General features: G+C 35.4%; 1 protein-coding gene across 6 annotated transcripts in view; it reads left to right on the top strand.

The window, feature by feature from the left end:
- LOC131827147 (sodium channel protein type 2 subunit alpha) overlaps positions 1 to 23298 on the top strand; it is a 137762-nt gene that overhangs the window by 75540 nt on the left and 38924 nt on the right. For all 6 annotated transcript variants that reach the window (XM_059167139.1, XM_059167140.1, XM_059167142.1 and 3 more), the window contains 6 exons: positions 3883 to 4230; positions 8135 to 8267; positions 12642 to 12880; positions 14865 to 15038; positions 17973 to 18329; positions 22665 to 23144. In XM_059167139.1, the coding sequence (XP_059023122.1) occupies positions 3883 to 4230; positions 8135 to 8267; positions 12642 to 12880; positions 14865 to 15038; positions 17973 to 18329; positions 22665 to 23144 (1731 nt within the window). The remainder of the gene's footprint in view (positions 1 to 3882; positions 4231 to 8134; positions 8268 to 12641; positions 12881 to 14864; positions 15039 to 17972; positions 18330 to 22664; positions 23145 to 23298) is intronic.

The raw sequence follows: 23298 nt of genomic DNA, 5'->3' as shown, positions 1-23298 counted from the left end.
CAGCCTGACTAGAAAAAATGTTTTAAAAAACAGATAAAGAAACTTACATTTTGAATTCCCTAAAAATATACATATATTTAGGGTTATACTTACTCTTCATAAACTCTGTGGTATATACAGTCTCACAATCTCATATTAAATATGTGTAAAATTTTCGTAAGTCAATTCAATTCATCCTAAGTCCAAATAACATTATGAGATAGGATAGATTAAAAGATTAGTGGTGTTGGATTTGCATTTAAAATAGAATTTGGTTTTAATTCTACATTTTATACCTATTCTCATTCATGTTGTTGTCATCATCATTTTGATTTAATTAGTGGAGACATTAATCTTAATAAATCTGAGTTTCTTAAAAATCAGATCCCCTTTTTATAGCATTGGTCATGTTGAAAAGGAAGGAAAAGAAGAAGGGAGGGAGGGAGCGGAGAAGGAAGGTGGGTTACTAGAGAGATAAAAAGGCCTAAATTTTTTTTTTCATCTCCTTTAATTTTTTATTGTTTATAAACATATATTTTTATCCCCAGGGGTACAGGCCTGTGAATCACCAGGTTTACACACTTCACAGCACTCACCAAAGCACATACCCTCCCCAATGTCCATAATCCCACCCCCTTCTCCCAAACCCCCTCCCCCCAGCAACCCTCAGTTTGTTTGGTGAGATTAAGATAAAAAGGCCTAAATTTGAAACTGCAGATCACCAGGTGTCTTCAATTTGCTTCAAATTCAAATCCAGTAGAACTAAGTCTAGGTGAAATAACGAAGCCTGAAAAGGTTAAGTTCTGACCTACTTCTTTCTGCAAATATTGCCGACAAATATATCATTCTCCCAGTACCGTCTTCTTTGTAACTCTATTTCCTAGCTAGTTGGGCATGATAAGTGATTACTTCCATATACAGCATGCAACATCTAGCTCAGGTTGATATTTATTTCTTAAGTGGTATCTATATTTTAAAAGAGGGAAAACTTTCCTTTTATCTGATAAATAGATGAATAGCTAAGAAGATGGAGAGGAGAAAGAGGATGGGGAGAGATGGAGAGTGGGAGGAAGAGGGGAGAAAGAAAAGAGAGAATCCTGAATTTATATTAATCCCACTTTCCAAGTCCCTGGAAGTCATACAGAAAATATTAAGGAAGCTAGATGTTCTTAAGGTAATGAAAGACCGATGATAGGTTTTTTTGAGAGTCTAAGACCCCAAAGTATTAAAGACTATCCTTTTGTGGTGACATGATGTAAAGGCAGTTGTGTTGATAACCATTTCTAGTTACACATTGAAAAAATATATATACAATGTAGGCTTCAACTGCAAGATTAGAATTTTCTCAGTAAAGTAGGTGGATTGTATGAAATATTTCTTAGACTTCAGTTTGACTTGTTCATGTGGGAGATGGGAGAGAAGGAAGTCAAGAGTACAATCTCTAATCAAATCTCAAGACAATCTGGGTGTTTATTTATTTTATTTTATTTTTAAGATTTATTTTAGAGAGAGAGCATGTGCAAATGGGGAGAGGGGCAGAGGGAGAAGGAGAGAGAGAATCCCAAGGAGACTCTGTGCTGGGTGCAGAACCTGATGCAGGGCTTAATCCCAGGACCGTGAGACCATGACCTCAGCCAAAACCAAGAATTGGACATTCAATCTATTGAGCTACCTAGCTGTCCCTGAGTATTTTATTCTGAAGTTATAGTCAACCTTCTTAAGTCATTAGATATAGTCAACCTTTTTAGGTTATTATTTCACTTCCTGTTTATAATAAAGCAGGAGTTTCGGGGTTTTTTTAGGGATTCATTTGTTATGGAAGATTTTTCGTATTGGCCATCCTTTATTTGTGGTGCAGCATTTGATTGTTATGGATTAGATAATTAATGCAAACAACAGAAGCTAATGTTAACAGATGGGGCACAATCGTTTTTCATACAGCTGTCTCATGTAAGCTGTGCTCTCGTATGGCATAATTCACCTTTGAACTCAGAGAGAAATCTTGTGTGCAATTTTATAACCTATTTCCCTCCAAACCCTTCTATTGGCTCGAATTAAGTAGAGTACTTGTAGTTAAAATATAAACTCCTACTAATAGTGATACGTATAGTTTCTACCTTATTTCTTTCTTCCAAGCATATCTTGTCTGACTTTTTGAGCTGATAGCCAGTATGTTACAAATCCTGTAACTCTCATGTTTTTATAGCTTATTCAAAGTCCCTTGTGAAAAGAGAGAAAAGAGGTGAAGGAAATTGGGTAGTAGTCTAAGAGAGACATAAAAAAAAATTACTTATGTGGAAAACAGTAAAGGAAAAGAAGGAATCTTACTAGTGAAGTTGGTAATAAAATGAAAAAACAGGAACAGGAAAAGAAGAAAGGATGTCTTCTGAGGGAGCAGATCAGCCTCTTTAAATGTCCTTCCTTCTGTAATTAATGAATAAGATTCCATAACACAAGATAGTGTTTAAAGCTTATAAATGTTTTACAGATGTTTATAGACATTTTTGAGAAAAATTATTTTTTAGCTAAAAAGAAAATTAAAAGCATACTTTTTGGTCAGGAAATATAAAAAATATATAGGTACAAAATAATTTTAGTTAGCTTTAAATCCTTTGGAGAGAAAAAGATCAAACTAACAACATTTAAATGATTAAATTAGTATTCTTTCCATTAATAATCCTAGAATCCAACTCGAGCCAGCTTAAATAAAGATAACTGATTAGATTTGATAAATAATATGTCAGTAGCTTTAGGTACTGACTCAAACATGTTACTAAGGCCAAACATTTCTCCATATTTTAAGCCTTAGTTCCTCCAATACAGTGGCAAGATGCTACTGCAACTTCAAGCTTATATTCCATATTCTTAGCAACCCCAATTGAAAATGCACCTCTTTCTCAACAACTGTGAAAGCAATAAGTGGCTGCCAATGGACCAATCAGGGTCCCCTGCATAGCTTTAAACGGTTCTCGATGGCCTGAGGGCCGGGCCTGGTCACAGTCTTGACTGAGGATCATTTGTCAAGGATAATCAGGGTACTGTTGAAAGAAGGAGGAGGAATGGATATTGGACAAGCAAGAAAGTGTTTATTACTATAGTGAAATTATAAAAGTAGACTATTAATAATCGGGAAGAGATTGTGTTCAATGCTACAATGCTTAAGAATCAAGGAAAACTGCACGGTAGCAGTGACAATGTAGCCATTTAGTAATCTGTGTAATCATTGTGACCAAATACTCGGTGAAAACCAGGTTTTTGTGAATATGGTCTTTTCAAATTTCTTGAGAGACAGAAGAGTGAAAATCATGGAATGAATCATACAGTTCTCTCAGCTTGATTTATTTAATTTATTCATGAACACATTGTAAAATATGTAAAGGGAAGGGGAGAAGCTGCTCCTTGTACTATAATTAAACAGACCTACTAGCAAGATTGATTTTATTTTCCTCTGTGGTGAGATCTGCATCAGGGTGTGGTCACTAGTGGGCTCTTACTGGCTATATTTTTGGCTTCAAAGGATCTGAATGTAGGTGTTTGTGTAGTTGCTTTTCATTGGCATGTTAAATGAGATTAACTTCTAGAATAGAGTCTAGCAAAAAAATCTGTTTTATGTGCCAGTAATGGGACAAAATAATGTTGAGGGGTACTTGCAACTATCTTAAGGCATGTGTAAAATAGAGAATATGATAGAAAATTAAAAATGAAGGAAGGGAGAAAAAGGTAAAGCAAAACCAATGGGGTGAACCTGGTAGAGTGTGCCAGAACACCACCAGCAGTTACCACAGGAGCCCATGGTTCCAACTTGTCCTGCGACTTACTCTCTGACATGAGTCACGTCTCACATGTTTGGGGATGACTGCTCTTAATCCATCCATGTTTTGTTTGCTTTCTTATTATTCATAGTCTTTGTTGAGCATCCGTGGCTCCCTTTTCTCTCCAAGACGCAACAGTAGGGCGAGCCTTTTCAGTTTCAGAGGCCGAACAAAGGATATTGGCTCTGAGAATGACTTTGCCGATGATGAGCACAGCACCTTTGAGGACAATGACAGCCGGAGAGACTCTCTGTTTGTGCCACACAGACATGGAGAGCGGCGTCACAGCAATGTCAGCCAGGCCAGCCGTGCCTCCAGGGTACTACCCATTCTGCCGGTGAACGGAAAGATGCACAGTGCGGTGGATTGCAATGGAGTGGTCTCACTGGTCGGGGGCCCGTCTGCCCTCACATCTCCGGCTGGACAGCTCCTTCCTGAGGTGAGGCCAATGAAAACTGCCACTGTTGGGAAGGGACCTGTGGCTGCTGCTGCAGTGTTTTTTGATTTCCATATCCAGGAATTTTGTGAGGTCTTTTGTTGGGGTTAGTTGAGTCGAGCTGTGAACTCACTTTGTCAAATTGTTCTATTTAGATGTTTCTACAAATTAATTAAAAATATAGGTTGCCTCTCACAGAATCTAATTAGAAATATTCATCATTATACAGGAAAAAGAAAAGGATATCCTTAAAGGCCTAGGGGTATGAAACTTGTTAAAAAGCACAGCAACAATTTATCAAACATAATGTTTAATTAATATCATTGAATGAAATGCAAGAAATGATAAAAAAAAGATTCTAATTACCACTGTTCCACTGAAAAGAGAATTTGATACTTCTGCTTGAAGTAGATACTATTACTAAAGACATCTAAATCCTGCCATGTACTGTTCTTTTTCTTTGCAGGTCAGAATGCTGTAACATTTTCAGCACCCACTCATTTTTAGCCAGCCATTGTACCTTTGTGTGATAAAGAAGTCACTCAAAGTACCTGGTAGGGTTATGTATTACAATTTTTAGAGAAGATTTCAATTTTTATATTACTATCATGATTTCTTTTTGTACACAAAGACGCTGTAAATCAAGCATATAAAAAAGAGTTTCAACTAAATAGCAGACACCTATAAGAATATATTATTGTTATTTTCCTTTGTAAAACATGAGGTGCTTTTTAACTTTGGTATTAAATAAGATTTTATTGCCCGACATAAAAATATTCCAGCAATGTCATTAGGTTGTATTTTACAACTTTCCAAATCATATTATAATCTTTGTATAATTTTTCTAAAACAAGCCCATTTATTATAGCTGGAGAAGCTCTTTCAGCCACATTAAAATCATCTGTAGTCAGCTTTCAGTTACCTAAATTTCTTACCCCTTACCTAGGTTATAGAAATAGCCATTGATTACTTTTTTCCCATGGCCTCTCCCCACCACTTTCTCCCAAAGCAGTGTCCAAGTACCTGGAGTCAGATAAATAGTGAAAAAGGTAGAACTTTGTAGTGAAGGACCAGGAAGAAGGCAGAAGGAATATCAACTTCTCTGTTAAAATAATCATGCCTAACTATGTACCAGACACCGCCCAGAACACTTTACATGTGTTTTAGTTCATTAAGTCCATTTAGTTCATTAAGTATGATAGGTACTAATATTATTCCTATTTTAAAGAGGAGGAAGCTGAGGTCTGCACATGGTGGAACTAAGATTTTACCCCCGGTGTGCTAGCTACTAAAACTATATTCTACCCAAACTGCAATATAGTCTTTCATTGAATTTTTTTTTAACTTTCTTAAATGGAAAGTAAGAAAATGGCTAAGGAAGCAAACATTTTCATATTTAACCCAGTGTTTCTCAAAATTTACTCATCCTCAGACTACTTACATCAGAATTTCCTGGGATACTTCTTAAAAATGGAAATTCCTCATTTCCCTCTTCCCCCAACCCCTGGCAGTCACCATTCTGCTCTCTGTTTCTGTGAGTTTGACGGCCAAAGGATAGAAAATTTCTATTAAGCAAGATAAATAAGGGCCGGAGATTTATATAACATAATTCCCATAGCTAACGATATTGCATTGTATTCTTAAAATTTGCTAAGATGGTAGATTTTATGTTAAGTGTTCTCATCACAAACCATAACAGCAACAACAACAGTAAAAAGGGGGATGAGAGGAAACTTTGGAAGGTGATGGAGATGTTTGTGGCCTTGATAGTGGTGATAGTTCACAAGTGTATACCCACTGAATTGTGTATATGTAGAGCTTTTTGCATGTCAGTCATTCCTCAATAAAGTGGTTTAAAGAGAAAAAAGGGCCAATCAAGACTTACTCACACCACAAGACTGAAGAGAACAAAGTCTGGGAAACTCCTTCCTTGATGATTCTTACACAGGATAAAGTATGAGCATCACTGATCTTGATATATGGTAAACAAATAAAACAAATCCTCAGTTTCCTTACATAAATACAAGGAGTATCTCAGAAACTAGAATTTATCAGTAATTACCATAAAACTCCTGCCCCATCAGAAAGGATAGGACACCTCTCTGAAGACAAATGGGAGCCCATTTGAAGCCAAGCTTAGTGAGGTCCTTTTATTTTCCACTCCATCGTGTCCATTCTGCAATCACGCAGCCAGGCACTCAGAGGCAGGGTACTGAGCCAAAGGTGCAGGCAAAGGAGTAGGCTTTGAGAGACAGCAGAGCGGAAAATGAGAATAGAGAATGAGGCACTGAAGGCAAATGATATCCCCCAAAGTACACAGTATCCTCAACATGTAAATTCAATAGAAGCAATTTAACTTAAGAAAGAATTTCCTCAGTAATATCATTAGAGGATCAGAAATCTATCATTAAAAATTAGACTTCTAGGATTTCACATATAGTTCTGTGTAGAGCAGAAGAGATTAGATGACCTTTAACTGACCCTATTTTTTCCTTAAAACTTTGCCTCTCCGTCCAGGCCAATTATTTTAATTTCTGAGAAACAACTTTTTGACTTGAGGGACTTTAGTTAAAACGGGGTGAGGTGGTGGTGGTGGTTGTGGTGGTGGTGGTATTTTTTTTTCTCATTCATCTTGCTTCTCTTCTACCATAAAATTAATTTTAGGGTGACCTAGATGGATGTTTATCACTACTAGTGGCAATCATTTCAACTGAGTGGAAACTTTGCTTTTGAATGTCTGCATTGGAAGTATTCAGGTTAATAAAATAATGTTAATTATTCATTCCACAGTAAAGTCAAAGTAGATGAACAGGAATCATGTTGCTCTTTTAGAAATAGGGAGGATTATGAACTTATGAACTTATGACTTATTTATTATTAGCACTCAGATCAGCATATGAAATACATGAGTTTTGCCCTTTCTTCCTGTGATAATTAACTTCATTGTTTGATCTCCCAAGGTAGGAATAAATTTCTGCCCATGTTGAAATCTTGGTGAGTTTATTTTGGAATAGGAAAGTATCGAATCATTTTGTCATAGTGAAAAATCAAATTTCCCCAACTTGGTGCTATTGACTTAAATTAGAGTTTCAGCACCAAGGATGTGTTGTTTTGTGGATGCTTTGTGGAGTTGTTTTGTAAATGTAAATGTTAAAAATTAGTTCTAATACTTGCTTTTATTATGTTAGGAGTTGTTACCTATTTATAATGAACAAAAGCATTTTATAAGTTCAATTCATCTTTTAAGGGAACTGTTACTAACACATATTAGGGAAACCTTAAAAACTCCTTCCATATGTTAAACTGTGAATATGTATCTATAAAGATCTAATAACTCAACCTGAAAGTAAATTAAGAAACACTGAGTTTCAGTCTGAAGTTCTAGGTAGGAATGGTTGAAATGCTAAAAGATTATCTTTGCAATGGTAGGCATGATCCGTCCAGCCAAAAGCTCCACCGTGGAGAAATTAAAGTCCATCTTGATTGCAAACCCAGGTGTGCGTCATTAAAGGCTGAGAATCTGATGGGCTTTCAAACACTTCCCAGGAATGCTGATTCCAGCAAAATCTTAATGAGCTGTTCTCAACTGGTAGACACTTAGTTAAGTAGTACCTACTATAGGAACACTTTGGGTTGTTTTGTTTGTTTTTGTTTAAGATTTTTTTTTTTTTTTAACTTATGAGAGAGAGAGAAATAGAGAACATGAGAAAGAAGCGGGGAGGGTCAGAGGGAGAAGCAGATGCCCTGCTGAACAGGGAGCCCAGCGAGGTGTTCAATCCTGGGACTCGGGATCATGACCTGAGCCGAAGGCAGTGGCCTAACCAACTGAGCCATGCAGGCGTCCCAACACTTTGGGTGTTGCTAACCTTAAGAATAACAGTTATTTTACCTGAAGTTTTATTTTCAGGGCACAACTACTGAAACAGAACTAAGAAAGAGAAGGTCCAGTTCTTATCATGTTTCCATGGATTTACTGGAAGATCCTACAGCAAGGCAAAGAGCAATGAGTCTAGCCAGTATTTTAACTAACACCATGGAAGGTATGTCAGAAGTCTTATAGCAGAGCTACTTGGTGGTACGTTGGTAATGATGAAAAAAATACTAATTCCATAAATTCCAAGAAAATTCTTCCTGACTTTATATTACATCAGCATTATGTCTTTTACCAGATAAAATAAAATCCACATACAACATGTAGATTCTACTATCTCATACAGATTTTTACCTTTAGCCTCCAGGAAGCTACTGTAAATTCAAGATATACATGGAATACTGCTTTTATAGATTCACTTCTAAACTGTTGAAACTTATTGTGTGCATGACAATGAAAGGAGTGTAATGATAAATGTTTATTTTCATGATCATGCTAACCCATTTGAATTGTATTAACTACTTGAGACAAAAGTTATAGAGTCCTTTGATTTAACCAGAACTATAAATGAAAATATGGATTAAGGTTTGATATTAACCAGTTTGAAGCAAACTTTTCAAAATTTTGTAGACTTACTTTTGCCTCTCTTTGACCAGTATTTTACAGTATATCAGCTCTTTCTTTAGCTGCAGATTGTATATCTGAGTAGTTAGCATATTGTTTAGCAGTCTGGATCTTACAACGCCAAAATAAAGACTTTGGGGACAGCTTGATCTGTGATTGATTCTTGGTTCTCCTCTATGTTAAATGTTTTAATACGACTCTAAATTTCAGGGGGTTTTTCATCAGTAAAATGCAGATAATGGGGTCTAGGCATCAGGTTGTTGTAAGAATTTAGACATCATATATAAAACACCTATATATCTGGAATGTAGAAGGCAGTCAGTAAATATAATCATTGTCATTTTACTTTCATTGTTTTTGTTAATTCACATTTGTGTCTTTCCACACTATAAGTGAATTTAAATGTGAACTATCAACTTCAACTACTTGGAAAATACTTTCATATAAAATATATTCTATCCTTCTCCCTCACCCTCCATCTCCCTTCTCTCCCTTTCTCTTTTATAACCCCCCTTTCTGCCCTTTCCTAGGTTTTATCTGTGTGCATGTGTGTGTGTGTGTGTGTTTCTGTAGACGTGTCAAAGGAAGAAGAAAGATGGCGAATGAGAGAGAATGCACAGGCACATGCATTTCTTATTGTTAGTTATAGTTTCTCTTGGCATTCTTGGAGTAATTCTTTTTCCAGTCTGAATGCAAAGATTTTTTGATACTAATACCAGTACCAAAAGCCTAAAAGTCACAGCCAGAAAAAAACCCACAGTGTAGATGTCTGGATATATATCACAGCCACGTCAGTATTACAAGACCCAATTTTCATAATATCTTAATGCAGTATCAGAAATCTTCTCATTGATTTCTATGGAATATTAAACTCAGTACGTTCTTCCCCAACCTCGCCTGCGTTAGCTTGCACTCCCTCTTCTCCCCCAGCTGCCAGTAGCTTGCTCCTCCCTGTCCCTCCAGGTAAATCTTTTGAAGATTCTCTGGTCTTCTGCTCCTTGCCATAGCAAAACCACTGAGAGGAAGCTGCCAGTGGTTCTGCTACCGATGTCAGCAGCATGTCTGCTCCCTAAAGCAAGAAGTAGAGAAGGAGACAGGGTAAGTCTAAATCAACAGTCCTACTTTGCACTTCTGATACCATTAAGTTTGAGCTAACGTAAGCAATTACTTGAAAAACATCAATCCACCACAAGATTGAACTTGCCCACGAATTAAGATACAGAGTTCAAAATGAGTGTATCCACATGGCTCTCCACTGAAATGTATCTCAATGGAGTTGCCTAGGATGTCCTAGAAATATGTATAACTTAGGAAGCAGGTTTAATACCTGAAGAGCTTCTTAACTATACTTTTGTGAGGGACCATGGCAACATTTTCATTCTGTTTTTCATTGGTTTTATAGAATATAAACCTTTCTTTTCTTTATTCAATGGTATCTAAAACTTTTGAATGTGACATTGATCTAGGTTGGTTGTTAGCAATACTTCACATACACATGCATATCAGAGCTGTCTTACATAGTCCTTCCCTTTTTTGGTCCTGCTAACAGTAGAAGGTTTCTTAGGTTGACATAATTCATTTATTTGGGGTCCTTTCTTCTATGTCTAATCATGGTTTAGTTTCTCACCCCACCACCACCCCATCTCTCTCTCTCTCTCTCTGAACCAGGCTTGTTGATCCAGCTGGCTGGCATCTTTTGTTTTCCTTCTTTTGAACTACAGTCAAGTCTCCATTGTCCCATGTAATGAATAGCCTCCTACTTAATGAAACTGTAGGAGGTGAGCAAAAACAAATTGTTTGCTTTTCAAATTTTAAATGCAAAAACTGTACAGAAATGTTTCCTGGTCACATCCTTGAGAAGGATAGAGGGAGGGTAAGTTACAAACACCTGAGGAATTGAGGAGAACCAGCAAAATACGCAAACTAGGATGTAAGGGAATCTCAGTGCGGATAATCCACACAGGAATAATGGAGAGATGGCTGTCGTTCTTTCCTGAGTGCTATGTTTTGTTTTAAAATGTAAGATTCTCTCTCTCTCTCTCTGTCTCTCATTCCCTCTCTCTGGCATGAATAATGGGATGATTTTATTTTAGAACTAAAACAACTTTGATCCACTTTTTCCTGGTGTCAAGATAAGCAACACTGGCTGAATTTTCCCTTTTGAACTTTTCTCTGGTTTGTTTGTTTTCTACACAATTCCCATTTGCTTCTCTTTACCTGCTAAATGACAAGTAGCATTAAAAATACTTATCCTGACTGTACACAGGCCAAGAGTTATTATTTAATTTCTCTTTTGTTAATTACTATAAATGATATCTTTTTATCTTCAACATAAACATGACATTGTTTTGGAGTCTTAAAAGCATCTGTGCAATAATTGGTTATTGATATTGTATTTTTCCTCTGATTTATACCTCAGCTATTCTTTATTGTTTACAAGATTATGTATTAAGAAAAAGAGAAATGAACTGTGCACCTGAAGAATTTTAGTATCTAAAGAGACAATGAAGAATCTACCTCTAATGGATTTCTGCTTAAAAATATTCAGGAAATTAATTTTACTTTAGGGAAGTGGTGAACTTATAGTATTAGTTAATAGTGAATGTTTATCAGTGAAATAAAAAATCATTAGCTATGGTTGTGTTTATCCATTTCATATGTTATTTTCTCCCCCACAAAGTTTAGCTTCTAGTTAATTATATCAGGTTTGAAGAAATATTCCAGTTGCAACAGTAGTAATAACTGACCAGAGTCAAATATACCATGAATTAAAAAAGAATCTTTTTCCTTTATTTTAGTGCTAAGAAGTGGTGGCCTTATATCTGGCAGAACAGATAATCAGGTGTGAAGTAATGATATGGGCAGAAAAGAAGTTCTGCATTGTTTTCCCACTTAAGAATTGATTAAAAGATCATCTTACCAAAGAAGATAGTAATTTCCCACTTCCTAATTTTCTAAAATTCTTTGCCAGTATTTACCAAGGTTCAGTATTTTGAGTATCACCTTAAAGAGCTATGCAAGTCTGTCTTCTTTCTCCTGTTATTCATTTGAAATGCCTCTTGAAATCACTGTACTTTTTTCTTAAGTTAGTGTATTATGATGTGAAATCTTATATCATAGACTTGGTATGATAGTTATACACTTTAATACCTTCAAATAAATCCACAACATGATAATTTATGAATTCTACATACGTTCCACTTAAAATCCTCTTATATAGTAGTACATAATTCTCAATTGAAACATTGGTTTCTGCTAACAGTGAGTATCCTAGTTTCTTAACATGCATATTTTCTCTTCTTTTGTGCCCTCTAGCTAAATAAAGAAATTTAAAGAAAAAGAATCCTGTTGAGTTTAATATGCAAGCCTATATTTAAAAAAGCTTAACTGGAAACTTTTTGACTAAGACTGGTGACACTGACCAAACTATTTCATTAAAAGACTCAAAACATATATCTAATTCAAGAAACTAAGATTCAGCACGACTGATAGAAATTTTAGGACATCTTCTGAGAAGGGATTCTTTGATATGTATAATATACATATGCATATATATATATATATATATATATATATATATATATGCATCTGGCTCTATCTGGAGCATGGATGAGCTTAACCCAAGTCCTCCCCATTAGTTTCAAATATCCTTGAAGATAATTTTTGGACAGTTTAATATTGCAGATAGAATCTGTGAAACTATGTTTAGCCAAAATAGATTTGGAAAATTTACTAGCCTTTCTGTGCCCATGTTTTTATGACAACTAACATAATAGGTCTTTTCCTGTTCCACCATCAGATTAACCTATTAATGCCTTTTGACAACTTCAGACTTCTAAAAAATCACTTTCAATTTAAAGCAATGCTGCCTAATAGAAATTAAGCAGTTTTCATAAGTATTCTAACTTATTTTCCCCAGAACTTGAAGAATCCAGACAGAAATGCCCACCCTGCTGGTACAAATTTGCTAACATGTGTTTGATTTGGGACTGCTGTAAACCATGGTTAAAGGTGAAACATCTCGTCAACCTGGTTGTGATGGACCCGTTTGTTGATCTGGCCATCACCATCTGCATTGTCTTAAATACACTCTTTATGGCCATGGAGCACTACCCTATGACAGAGCAGTTCAGCAGTGTGCTGTCAGTTGGGAACCTGGTAAGACTCACTGAGGATTCCTCTTCCCCTTGAAAGAGTTCATGACTGCCTTAATGAATTGCATATAGCACCTTCAAGTTAAATGTGTATTAATTGGCCATGTACACCTGGACAGCAAAAGTTTAACATCCTTTTTTTATAACAAAAATATGTTGATTGTTACAGTTAAATAATGCAGAAGAGTGAAAGATTTTATGTACAATTTGATTTAGAATTAAATTTTACTAGAAAGATGCACATTAATTATAGAGGATATTGGTCTATGTTAACAAGATTGTGATGTGTTTCTCACCAGGTAGTTAGAATAGATTCTTAATGTCATGACCACATTTGTCAAATTATAGAATATACCAAATCAGAAAATTTTGAAACATCATTTATAAACACTGAAGATGGAATCTTTTGGGAGGAAATAATCATATAGAGATTATTTATATGTATATATCCATATATATGAAAGAGGCTTAGGTTCTCATGCACCTCCTGACTTGAGAAATGAAATTTACATGAGCTCCCGCTCTCTAGATTCCCATAAATTCAGTCCTAAGGCAGATACTATGTTTGTATTTCACAACTGGGGAAACTGTACCCAGAAGAAATTGACAGAGCAATGGGATGTCTGAACACTATATCAGAGGCTCTGAAAGCTATTTCAGAGAATATCATAAACTGTAGTCAGAAATCATAGAACTATGGGGTAGGAAGTAATAATAACATTACCTAGTCCAAATTTTCACCTATATGGGAACCACTTCAATATTATCTCTAAAAAACAAGCAAGGGATGGAAGAAAGCTTAATGAAGGTGGGTATTAGGAAACAACTCAAATGGGCATAAGCAAAAATAAAGAGAATTTCATTACCTCAAGTAGCTAACTAACACCCATTTGGGCACAGCTCCAGGTTTTAACCTGTACAGATTCTGTTTCTCAAGCAATGTCACTGGAAGTCATTTTCTGACCCTGCTTCTTCCCAGTAGGTTTCCTTTGTCTCTGGCTGGGTATTCTATTGGTGGCAACAGCCCACCAACTTTTATCTTACCAGAATAGTTTCCTGAGCAGAAGGATTGTGCTTCCTAACTAGTTCCTTAACAAAGGTCTAAGAGTTGATGATTATTGGCCTGACTGGAGTTACATAACCATTTCTAAGCCAGTCTCTGGTTCTAGAATTAGAATGCCCTATTTGGCCAAACCAGAACCATTTCTTATCACTAGAGACAGAGTAAATGAGTAGAATTATAAAGAAAAAATCAAGTCTGCCATTTCTAGATGAAGGGAGAATAGATGCTGGAAAGACAAAAACAACAAATGAACAATTCAAAGTGGGACTTGTCTTACATGTTAAGGAAGGCAAGATTTGCATTTGAGGTGAATCATGGAATGGTAGAAAATGTATGGACAGGGCATATACATTCTTTTCAAGTATATATACATTCTTTACAAGTATATATGAAATATTCCCCAAGATAAGCTATATATGAGGTTATAAAACATGCCTCAATAAACTTAAAAAGATTGAAATCATACAAAGTACTTTTCTGACAAAAATGAATGAAATTAGAAGTAATAAATTAGGAAAATTTACAAATATGTGGAAATTAAAAAACTTCTCCTAATGACAGTGGGTTAAAGAAGAAATCACAAGAGTGACTAGAAATACTTCAAAATGAATGAAAATGAAAAATCATCAAATTGAAATTTATGAAGTGCAGTTGCCCACAATATTTTAGCTAAAACTTTCATGAAAATAAAAATGATAATATTAATTTTATGGTCTTAATTCATATACTCCTCATAACTTAATAAAACTTAAAATAATAAACAGTTTAAATATTGATTTGAGTACACACCATTTGAGGTTACTGGATCTAAACCAATTTTTAAGATTTATGATTTAATTGTAGTTTATTGGGAGTAAGTTAAATAGCTCAATAATTATTTATGATTTCAAGAGTGTTCACTTGTGTAATAACATTTCTTGTTTAGGTCTTCACTGGGATCTTCACAGCAGAAATGTTTCTCAAGATAATAGCCATGGATCCATATTATTACTTTCAAGAAGGCTGGAATATTTTTGACGGTTTAATTGTGAGCCTTAGTTTAATGGAACTTGGTTTGGCAAACGTGGAAGGATTGTCAGTTCTCCGATCATTTCGGCTGGTAAGTTAATTGAGAGTATCTATAATGTTTTTATAATTAATTTAATCAAATTTCTCTCTTACTTAGTAGGAACAAGAATTATAATTTTTTCTATAGCTAAAATATTATTTGAGTATATTTAAAAACAAACCAGATTCCTTTACAACCAGCTGGTAATTTGTTCTTCATCATAGCTTTGACAGGTAAATGATGTTTATTCAAACGAACAACCAACAGTTCTGTCTTTAGTAATTGAATGGCAGGGCTAATAGGGAGAGAGAAAAAAGGATTCATATATAAATCCAAATACAATTAAACATATTATTCACCTTTCAGTTATGTGAAGTTGCTTAACTGTGCATAAGACTTGATTGAGACTTAGGATGAGCTCACCTTTCTCTCAGAGGCTTAGAATTATGGATTTGCCCACCTTGCCCCCACAGAAGTCAAGATTTGAGAATGGGTAGAGTATGCAAGGGAAGAAAGTAGAGTGCCCCCACACATTTGCCCCTTCTGCCAGGCAGGAAGTCACCAGATGTAGTCCTGAGAAGACTTGCTGTATTATGTTTTGTTAAGTTTAGAGAAAGAGTCTTTTATTTGATCTTTATATTCATCAGTTCACAAATCTTTTATAATTAAGAGACAAAATATCACTTGACACATTTCCATTTAAAGTACAATATGTTTTATCTTGTTACTTTGAGTTGGCTCTTTTTGTGATTTATTTTCAATTAATAGGGGTTGTAGATAGTTACTAAAGACAGGTTCCTATCAGTAATGTATTAATGGTGATTAGAGTCAAGACTTTGCTCTGAAGTCTATTTAGAATTTCCTGTACCACCTTCGAAGATGAAATTTCAATTGAGATCCTTAGAGCTATGGTTTCCTTCCCTGATTGTCATGGATAGTTGTGAATCTAATTTGAAGCTAAAAGGATGCAGAAAATAGAGAAAAAATTAGAAGTGAGGGTGCCTGGGTGGCTCAGTGGGTTAAACCGCTGCCTTCGGCTCAGGTCATGATCTCAGCGTCCTGGGATCGAGTCCTGCATCAGGCTCTCTGCTCAGCAGAGAGCCTGCTTCCCTCTCTCTCTCTCTGCCTCCCTCTCTGTCTACTTGTGATCTCTGTCAAATAAATAAATAAAATCTTTTTAAAAAATTAGAAGTGATTATATAACAAATAATATGGGCAACTACTTAAAAATGTTTAGTAAATCTTTAGATAATGTGATGCAGTTTGGGAAAATAGGAAACATATTATCATTAGTGTTTTGCTTAGTGTGTAGCTCTTTTGCATTAATTATTCTCTGGGAATAAAGTAAACATTTTGGTACTTATATCCACTCCTTTGGGTAACTTAGATGCCATTAAATAATGCACTACTCTTGGCCTGACATTTACTGAAGCATCAGAAATAAAAATGCTGCTGCAGTTGAACTGTAAATGGTACCTTAGAGGATTCCATGAGCTCATACAAATAACATGTCAAGTAGTGGTGGCAAGCCATTTACATTCTATAATGAATTAATTAAGTCACTGAAGACATAAGAGTTGACAAAATACAGCTTTTTAACTTAAGTCCACAGTAGTCTCCTCCCCCTTATCCGTGGGAATATATTTTAAGACCCCTAGTGGATGCTTCTAAAACTGTGGATAGTACCGAACCCTGTATATACTGTTTTTTTCCTATACATACACACCTGTGATAAAATTTAATTTATGAATTAGGCACAGTAAGAGATTAACAATAATAAGTAATAATAAAATAGAATAATTACAATAATATACTCTAAATAAAAGTTATCTGAATGTGGTCTCTTTCTCAAAATATCTTATTGTATTATACTCACCCTTCTTCTAGTGATGACTTGAAATGATAAAATGCGTATCTGTTGAGATGAAGTGATGTACGCGCCGTAGGCATTGTGACATAGCGTTAGGCCACTATTAAGAAGGAGGAAAGCGCATCATTTGCTTCCAGACCACAGTTGACCATGGTTCACAGAAAGTGGAAATGCAAACAAGGACAGGTGGACTATTGAATAATAAATCTCCTTTAAAATAAAAAGTTTGTTGTTGCAGCAAACTTATGATATAGCAAGGATTAAAGCAATCTAAAGATTTAAGGAAATTAGTTGCTTTTTTTCCTCTTGCACCTTACATAATTTGTGTTAATTTTATCTGTACTTACGTGTCTCAAGTACACTAAAAAAATGTATCCACTTTGAGATTTTTTTTTCCATTTTATTTTATTTCTTTTCAGTGTTCCAGCATTCACTGTTTATGCACCACACCCAGTGCCCTATGCAGTACGTGTCCTCCTTAATACCCAAGTAATGACAGCCTCTACTTCTGTGAAACAGTCTCTGCCAATTAATCATCATTAATCTTAGCTATGTCAGGTCCCTATGGAAAACAAAACAAAAAAATCTTACATATGTAAGATTTTACTTATGTAAAATCTTACTTATGTAAGATTCTGGAAGTTTTGGTGTATCTTATCATTAAAATGCCAATAAAAACTGTATAATATATTTGTATTACTTATAAAATAGACTATTTTAGAATGAAAAATACCCATGGTATTAAATAACTGATACATTTGCTAGGTAAAAGTTGACATGCAAATAAGCCATCACCCTATAATTGAGACAATTATGCCATAGATTTTCCTTGTAAATAAATTTATAGATCCTGGGGCGCCTGGGTGGCTCAGTGGGTTGAGCCACTGCCTTCGGCTCAGATCATGATCTCAGGGTCCTGGGATCAAGTCCCGCATCGGGCTCTCTGCTCAGCAGGGAGCCTGCTTCTCTCTCTCTCTCTGCCTGCCTCTCCATCTACTTGTGATTTCTCTCTGTCAAATAAATAAATAAAATCTTTAAAAAAAAAAAAAAAAAAAATAAATTTATAGATCCTTTAGAAGGCAGGGCAGTAATAGCCTTCTCACTTTTGTTTCCAGCTCCGAGTGTTCAAATTGGCAAAATCCTGGCCCACCCTGAATATGCTGATAAAGATCATTGGCAACTCAGTGGGGGCTCTGGGTAACCTCACTTTGGTGTTAGCCATCATCGTCTTCATTTTTGCCGTGGTCGGCATGCAGCTCTTTGGTAAGAGCTACAAAGAATGTGTCTGCAAGATCTCCAATGATTGTGAACTTCCACGCTGGCACATGCATGACTTCTTCCACTCCTTCCTGATTGTGTTCCGCGTGTTGTGCGGAGAGTGGATTGAAACCATGTGGGACTGTATGGAGGTCGCTGGCCAAACCATGTGCCTTACTGTCTTCATGATGGTCATGGTGATTGGAAACCTGGTGGTATGTAGTAAAAATATTTTCCTTATTTTTAGTAAAAGAAATGTAATCATTAAAAAGTATGTTCAACTGAGGAATGTTTTATGTTTTTGGCTTTTTAAAAACAATGCTCAATTATTCATTATTGCAGGAGCCAGGTAAAGTTTGGACTATTGAGACCTACATTAACTTTTTAAAAAATATTTGTTCATTGTTTATTTTTATTTTTTCCAGTTTTACATGATTGACATATATACCGTATAGCATAACTGTTAAAATACCATTTGAACCAGAGTTCATACCTATACTTCTTACTATTCCATGGAGAGAGCCATTTCTAGCTTTTATCTTTTAGTTCTTGTATTAAAGCATGGATGTGGTACTAAGAATAATCACACACTTTTTTAAAGTATCAGCAATTGTATCACTTAAAGATGTTTTCATATTTTGGTGTCCTGCAAATTGGAGTTCAAAAAAATTAATGATCACCTCAAATGCATTAAGAGGGCATGCATTATTTGGTGCCTAGAAACTACAGTATCAGCAAATAACACTGACTCAAGAATCACATATTATCATGTCTGTGTCAAATGAACCATTCCCAGTACATCTTTACAGAGTCCTGGAGGCATGGAAAAGGTGATAAGAAGATAGATGTACACCATGATATGACTTATACTCAAACAGGAGTAAAGATGGAAATATCTAATACATGTCAAAAATATAAAAACAAAGTGCCGTATGTCAAGTTCACAAAGTGGAGACATTGCTTTAGACAGGCTTTGTCAAGGGGGTTGAACCCAAATTATCTTTAATTACAGTGTAAGATTTAGCTTGGTAGGAAGAAAAGTAGACTGTCACAGACAGTAGACCCAGGGGGATGGGGAAGAGAGGACAGTAGACTCAGTGATGGGGATCAGATTCTTGTACTTCACATATGAATTATTCTGGGTTGCTTGATTAAGTTCCAATCTAGTGAACTAGAGCAAATATTGACATAACCATATTTTTAAGTGATAATTTATACATTTAATTTCATTTCACATAAAAGTAACCTCCAGTTCCCTCAAAGGAAGAAAAAAGGGAGAGGAAAAAAGGCAAGAGGTTATCATTTATTTCTATTCATTTGCAGATTTCCACCTCCTCAATATTAGCTTAGATAATGCAGATCTATTCTTGAAGTAACAAGAAGCATGAGCATTGTGCAATCCAGAAACAACATCTCTAGTTTCTGTGGGTCATAAATTTGGGAGTAGCTTGGCTGGGTGGTTCCAGCTCGGGGTCTGTCATAAGGTTATTGTCAAGATGTTGGCTAAAGCCCCTGGAAGATCAGCTTCCAAAAAGCATCCCTCTCATAGCTTTTGACAGGAAGTCCCAGTTACCTGTTGGTTGGCACAAGGCCTCAGTTAGTCTCCATGTGGACCTCTCCATAGGACTGTTGACTGTCTCCAGGACATGCAGCTGGCTTCTCCCAGAGCAGATGACATGCAAGAGAAGGCAAGGATAAGACTGGTGTTCTAATCTTGAGGTCCTACACTGTCCCTTCTGCCACATTGGATTCATCAGTGCTAGTCACTAAGAAAAACTCACACTTAAGAAGGAGTTAGGCTTTAACTTCTGAATGGAGGAGTAACAAATAATTTGTAGATGTATTTTATAGTCACCACAATCCCTAATGCAATTTTTTTTCCCAGAGAAGTACAGGATTGCATAGAACAGGAAGAGAGAGTCCTGGGCTTACATAGAATAGAAACAAAAAGTCATAGGCTTATATTATAGATTTGGTTTGAATTCATATATGCATTTGACATATATTGGAAGAAAAGAAGAAAAGGCAAAGAACAGAATCCTTTATGACAGTAGTGAATGAACAGATCAAACTGCAGCAGGGAATCCATAGTAGGAGTAGTAGAAAGTTAACTGTAGGGTTAGACTGTGTAGAGTTTAATTTATGAAAAGACCGTTTATACATAATAAAAGTGGATTTTTTTGTAGGCAGTTTGGAGCTACAGATAGCTTTTTATTAGAAAGCTAACAACGAGCAATTGGAAAATGGACACTGGATTTAAAGAGAAAGAAATTCAACATATCCCATATAATCTATTAATTTACAGAAATAAGACAAACCTGACATGTAATTGTATAGAAGATTCAAACTGAAAGGAGAATTTCAGAAGCATCTATACCTATGGACAGCATTTAATATAAATTTGGATTACTGTAGGGGTATCTGTGTGGCTCAGTCTGTTAAGTGTCTGCCCTCAGCTGAGGTCATGATCCCAGGCCCCACGCCAGGCTCCCTGCTTAGTGGGGAGTCAGCTACTCCCTCTCTTTCTGCCTATACCCCTTCTCATGTGTACTCTCTCTCTCTCAGATAGGTAGATAGATAGATAGATAGATAGATAAAATCTTTTTAAAAAATTTGGATTGCTATAAATGATTAAAGAGAAATAGTCTGTAAAATAATCATTCCCATCTACATGCATACATGGAAACTCTGTATTTTAAGGAGAAAATTAAAGGCTCTCCTTTCTTCTTTGACTATCAGCTAAAAAAGTTCCCCCTTTCATGCGATCCTGGATATATTTCAGAGTAGCTAAAGTAGTGATAATATGTCATTTTTACCACCAGTAAGGAAATGTGTTCATATTACATTTGATTAAACAAGATGGAATGAATTTCATGCAACTCCTATAATTTTTCTCTTTCATACTCACTGAAGAGAGGAAGGTCCCCCAAAGGCAAGCTGACATAACCCCTTTGAACTCACGTAAACTTCTTATGGTACTCCACCCCAAGCAATGCCAGTGATCACTGCCATGACGGGTCCACAGACAGGACAGAGGCGGGGCCAAAGACTGGCGCACACTCATCCTAACAAGAAAGGGCAGCAGACATACAGCTAGATCAGTAAATGACACAGTCACAAATAGAGTACTTGCCTCTGTGCTTTGAAGAGGAAATAGAAGTTGGATCTCACTCTGGCAGGGTCGATCGATACATATCAAGAAAAGTTTCTTAATAGACAAAGATGGTTCATTAATAAACCTTCAGAAATCAAATCTAGAAAATAATGCCACCAAAATTCATTTTCATAATGGATAAACACCAAAACGTAGCATTTAACTTTTTTCTTTCATCTATTTTTCATCCAAATAACAAATTCAAAGGCAAATAACAATAAAGTATAATTTTATTGGTGAAGGAGTAGGTCTTCATATGAATACCTGCAACCATGGTATTCAATGTCAAAATAGACTTACAGATTATGTGAATTCCATAGTGGATCTTACACACTTTTACATTTCCTATTACCATTGGTAGACTAACTTGTAACTGGTTAAACAAAGGAGCTATAGGCCTTATTAGCTTATTGGAAAGCCAGGAATGTAGCAAGACTGCAGCATTCTTTTCATTGGAGTATTACTTAAAGTTTTTTCTAGGATTCTTCTCTATTATTTTTACATTTTGTCTTTGGCTTACTTTACTACTAAATCCTTCTGTTATTCTATATGTTTCAATAATCACAAACTCATAAAATTATCAATCAAATCCTGAAGAAAATTATACAGCTTGATCTTGTACCCATATGAGTACCTGATTCATTAGTAAATTACATCTTTTGAGTACATATGAAGTGGGTTTATAGTCACTTATCTTTTCACTCACTCCTACCAGTGGGGCCTATTTTTGAAGACTCAAGTTACAGACTAATTAGTGATTTTTGTCCATGGCAATATCTTGATTCCACAATCTTTTAAATCAATATTAACATGATGATTATTGTATAAAAACCATTTTTATAGTATGCCCAGCTATTGTATAGATCTAGTGGCCATGATTTTCTGAACCAAAAACTGTGACTTTTGACCTAGCAATAGGTATATTTTTTTCTAATTTGGTAAGTTATCTAGTGCAAAAATTGGTACAAATACATGAAAACAAAATCATGTTTAGATGTATTAGAATTATCACTTTAGGAATAAAGTTATGATAAATTATCAGTGTCCTGGAAAATCCAGTTTACATGGGAAAATACTTAGCATCCCAAATAAAACTTTTTTTTCTTTGTTCACTGTTACAGTTAACTAGATAACTAAGATTTCTCTTTTGGAACTGAACTTAATTTAGAAGTTTCAGTAATTTTGTAATGACTAAAAAGGAAATACTCTTAATAGTATCACTTGATATTGGACAGGTATTTATTTCATTCACCTTTTTTTCAGGATAGTTTATCACAAACTAAAAGGAATACCTATTAGTAAAAAATGTGGTATAAGAGCAATTTTGGAAAACTTATACTTAAGAGCAACTGAAACAATACCATGTTTTCATCATCTATTTTCCTATCATGCATAGGTTCTGAACCTCTTCCTGGCCTTGCTCTTGAGTTCGTTCAGTTCTGACAACCTTGCTGCCACTGATGATGATAATGAAATGAACAATCTTCAGATTGCTGTGGGGAGGATGCAGAAAGGAATTGATTATGTTAAAAGAAAACTACGTGAATTTATTCAGAAAGCCTTTGTAAGAAAGCAGAAAGCCCTAGATGAAATTAAACCACTCGAAGATCTAAATAACAAAAAAGACAGCTGTATTTCCAACCATACCACTATAGAAATAGGCAAAGATCTCAATTATCTCAAAGATGGAAATGGAACAACCAGTGGCATAGGCAGCAGTGTGGAAAAATATGTTGTGGATGAAAGTGATTACATGTCATTCATAAACAATCCCAGCCTCACTGTGACTGTACCAATTGCTGTCGGAGAATCTGACTTTGAAAATTTAAATACTGAAGAATTTAGCAGCGAGTCAGATATGGAGGAAAGCAAAGAGGTAGGAATTTTTAAATAAGATATTTTGACGTAATGTATGCTTTAAACTAGGAGTCCACTTTAAAGTTGTGTTTTATCTCTATAAGAAAATAGGATATTGATACACTTTCTATGGCAAAATTGGTGATAGATAAATTGACAACAGATTAAAATAA

This window comes from Mustela lutreola, chromosome 3, assembly GCF_030435805.1.
Source record: "Mustela lutreola isolate mMusLut2 chromosome 3, mMusLut2.pri, whole genome shotgun sequence".
Lineage (NCBI taxonomy): Eukaryota > Metazoa > Chordata > Mammalia > Carnivora > Mustelidae > Mustela > Mustela lutreola.
Note: the sequence above shows the minus strand (reverse complement) of the source record. Positions and strands in the feature narration are given on the sequence as shown.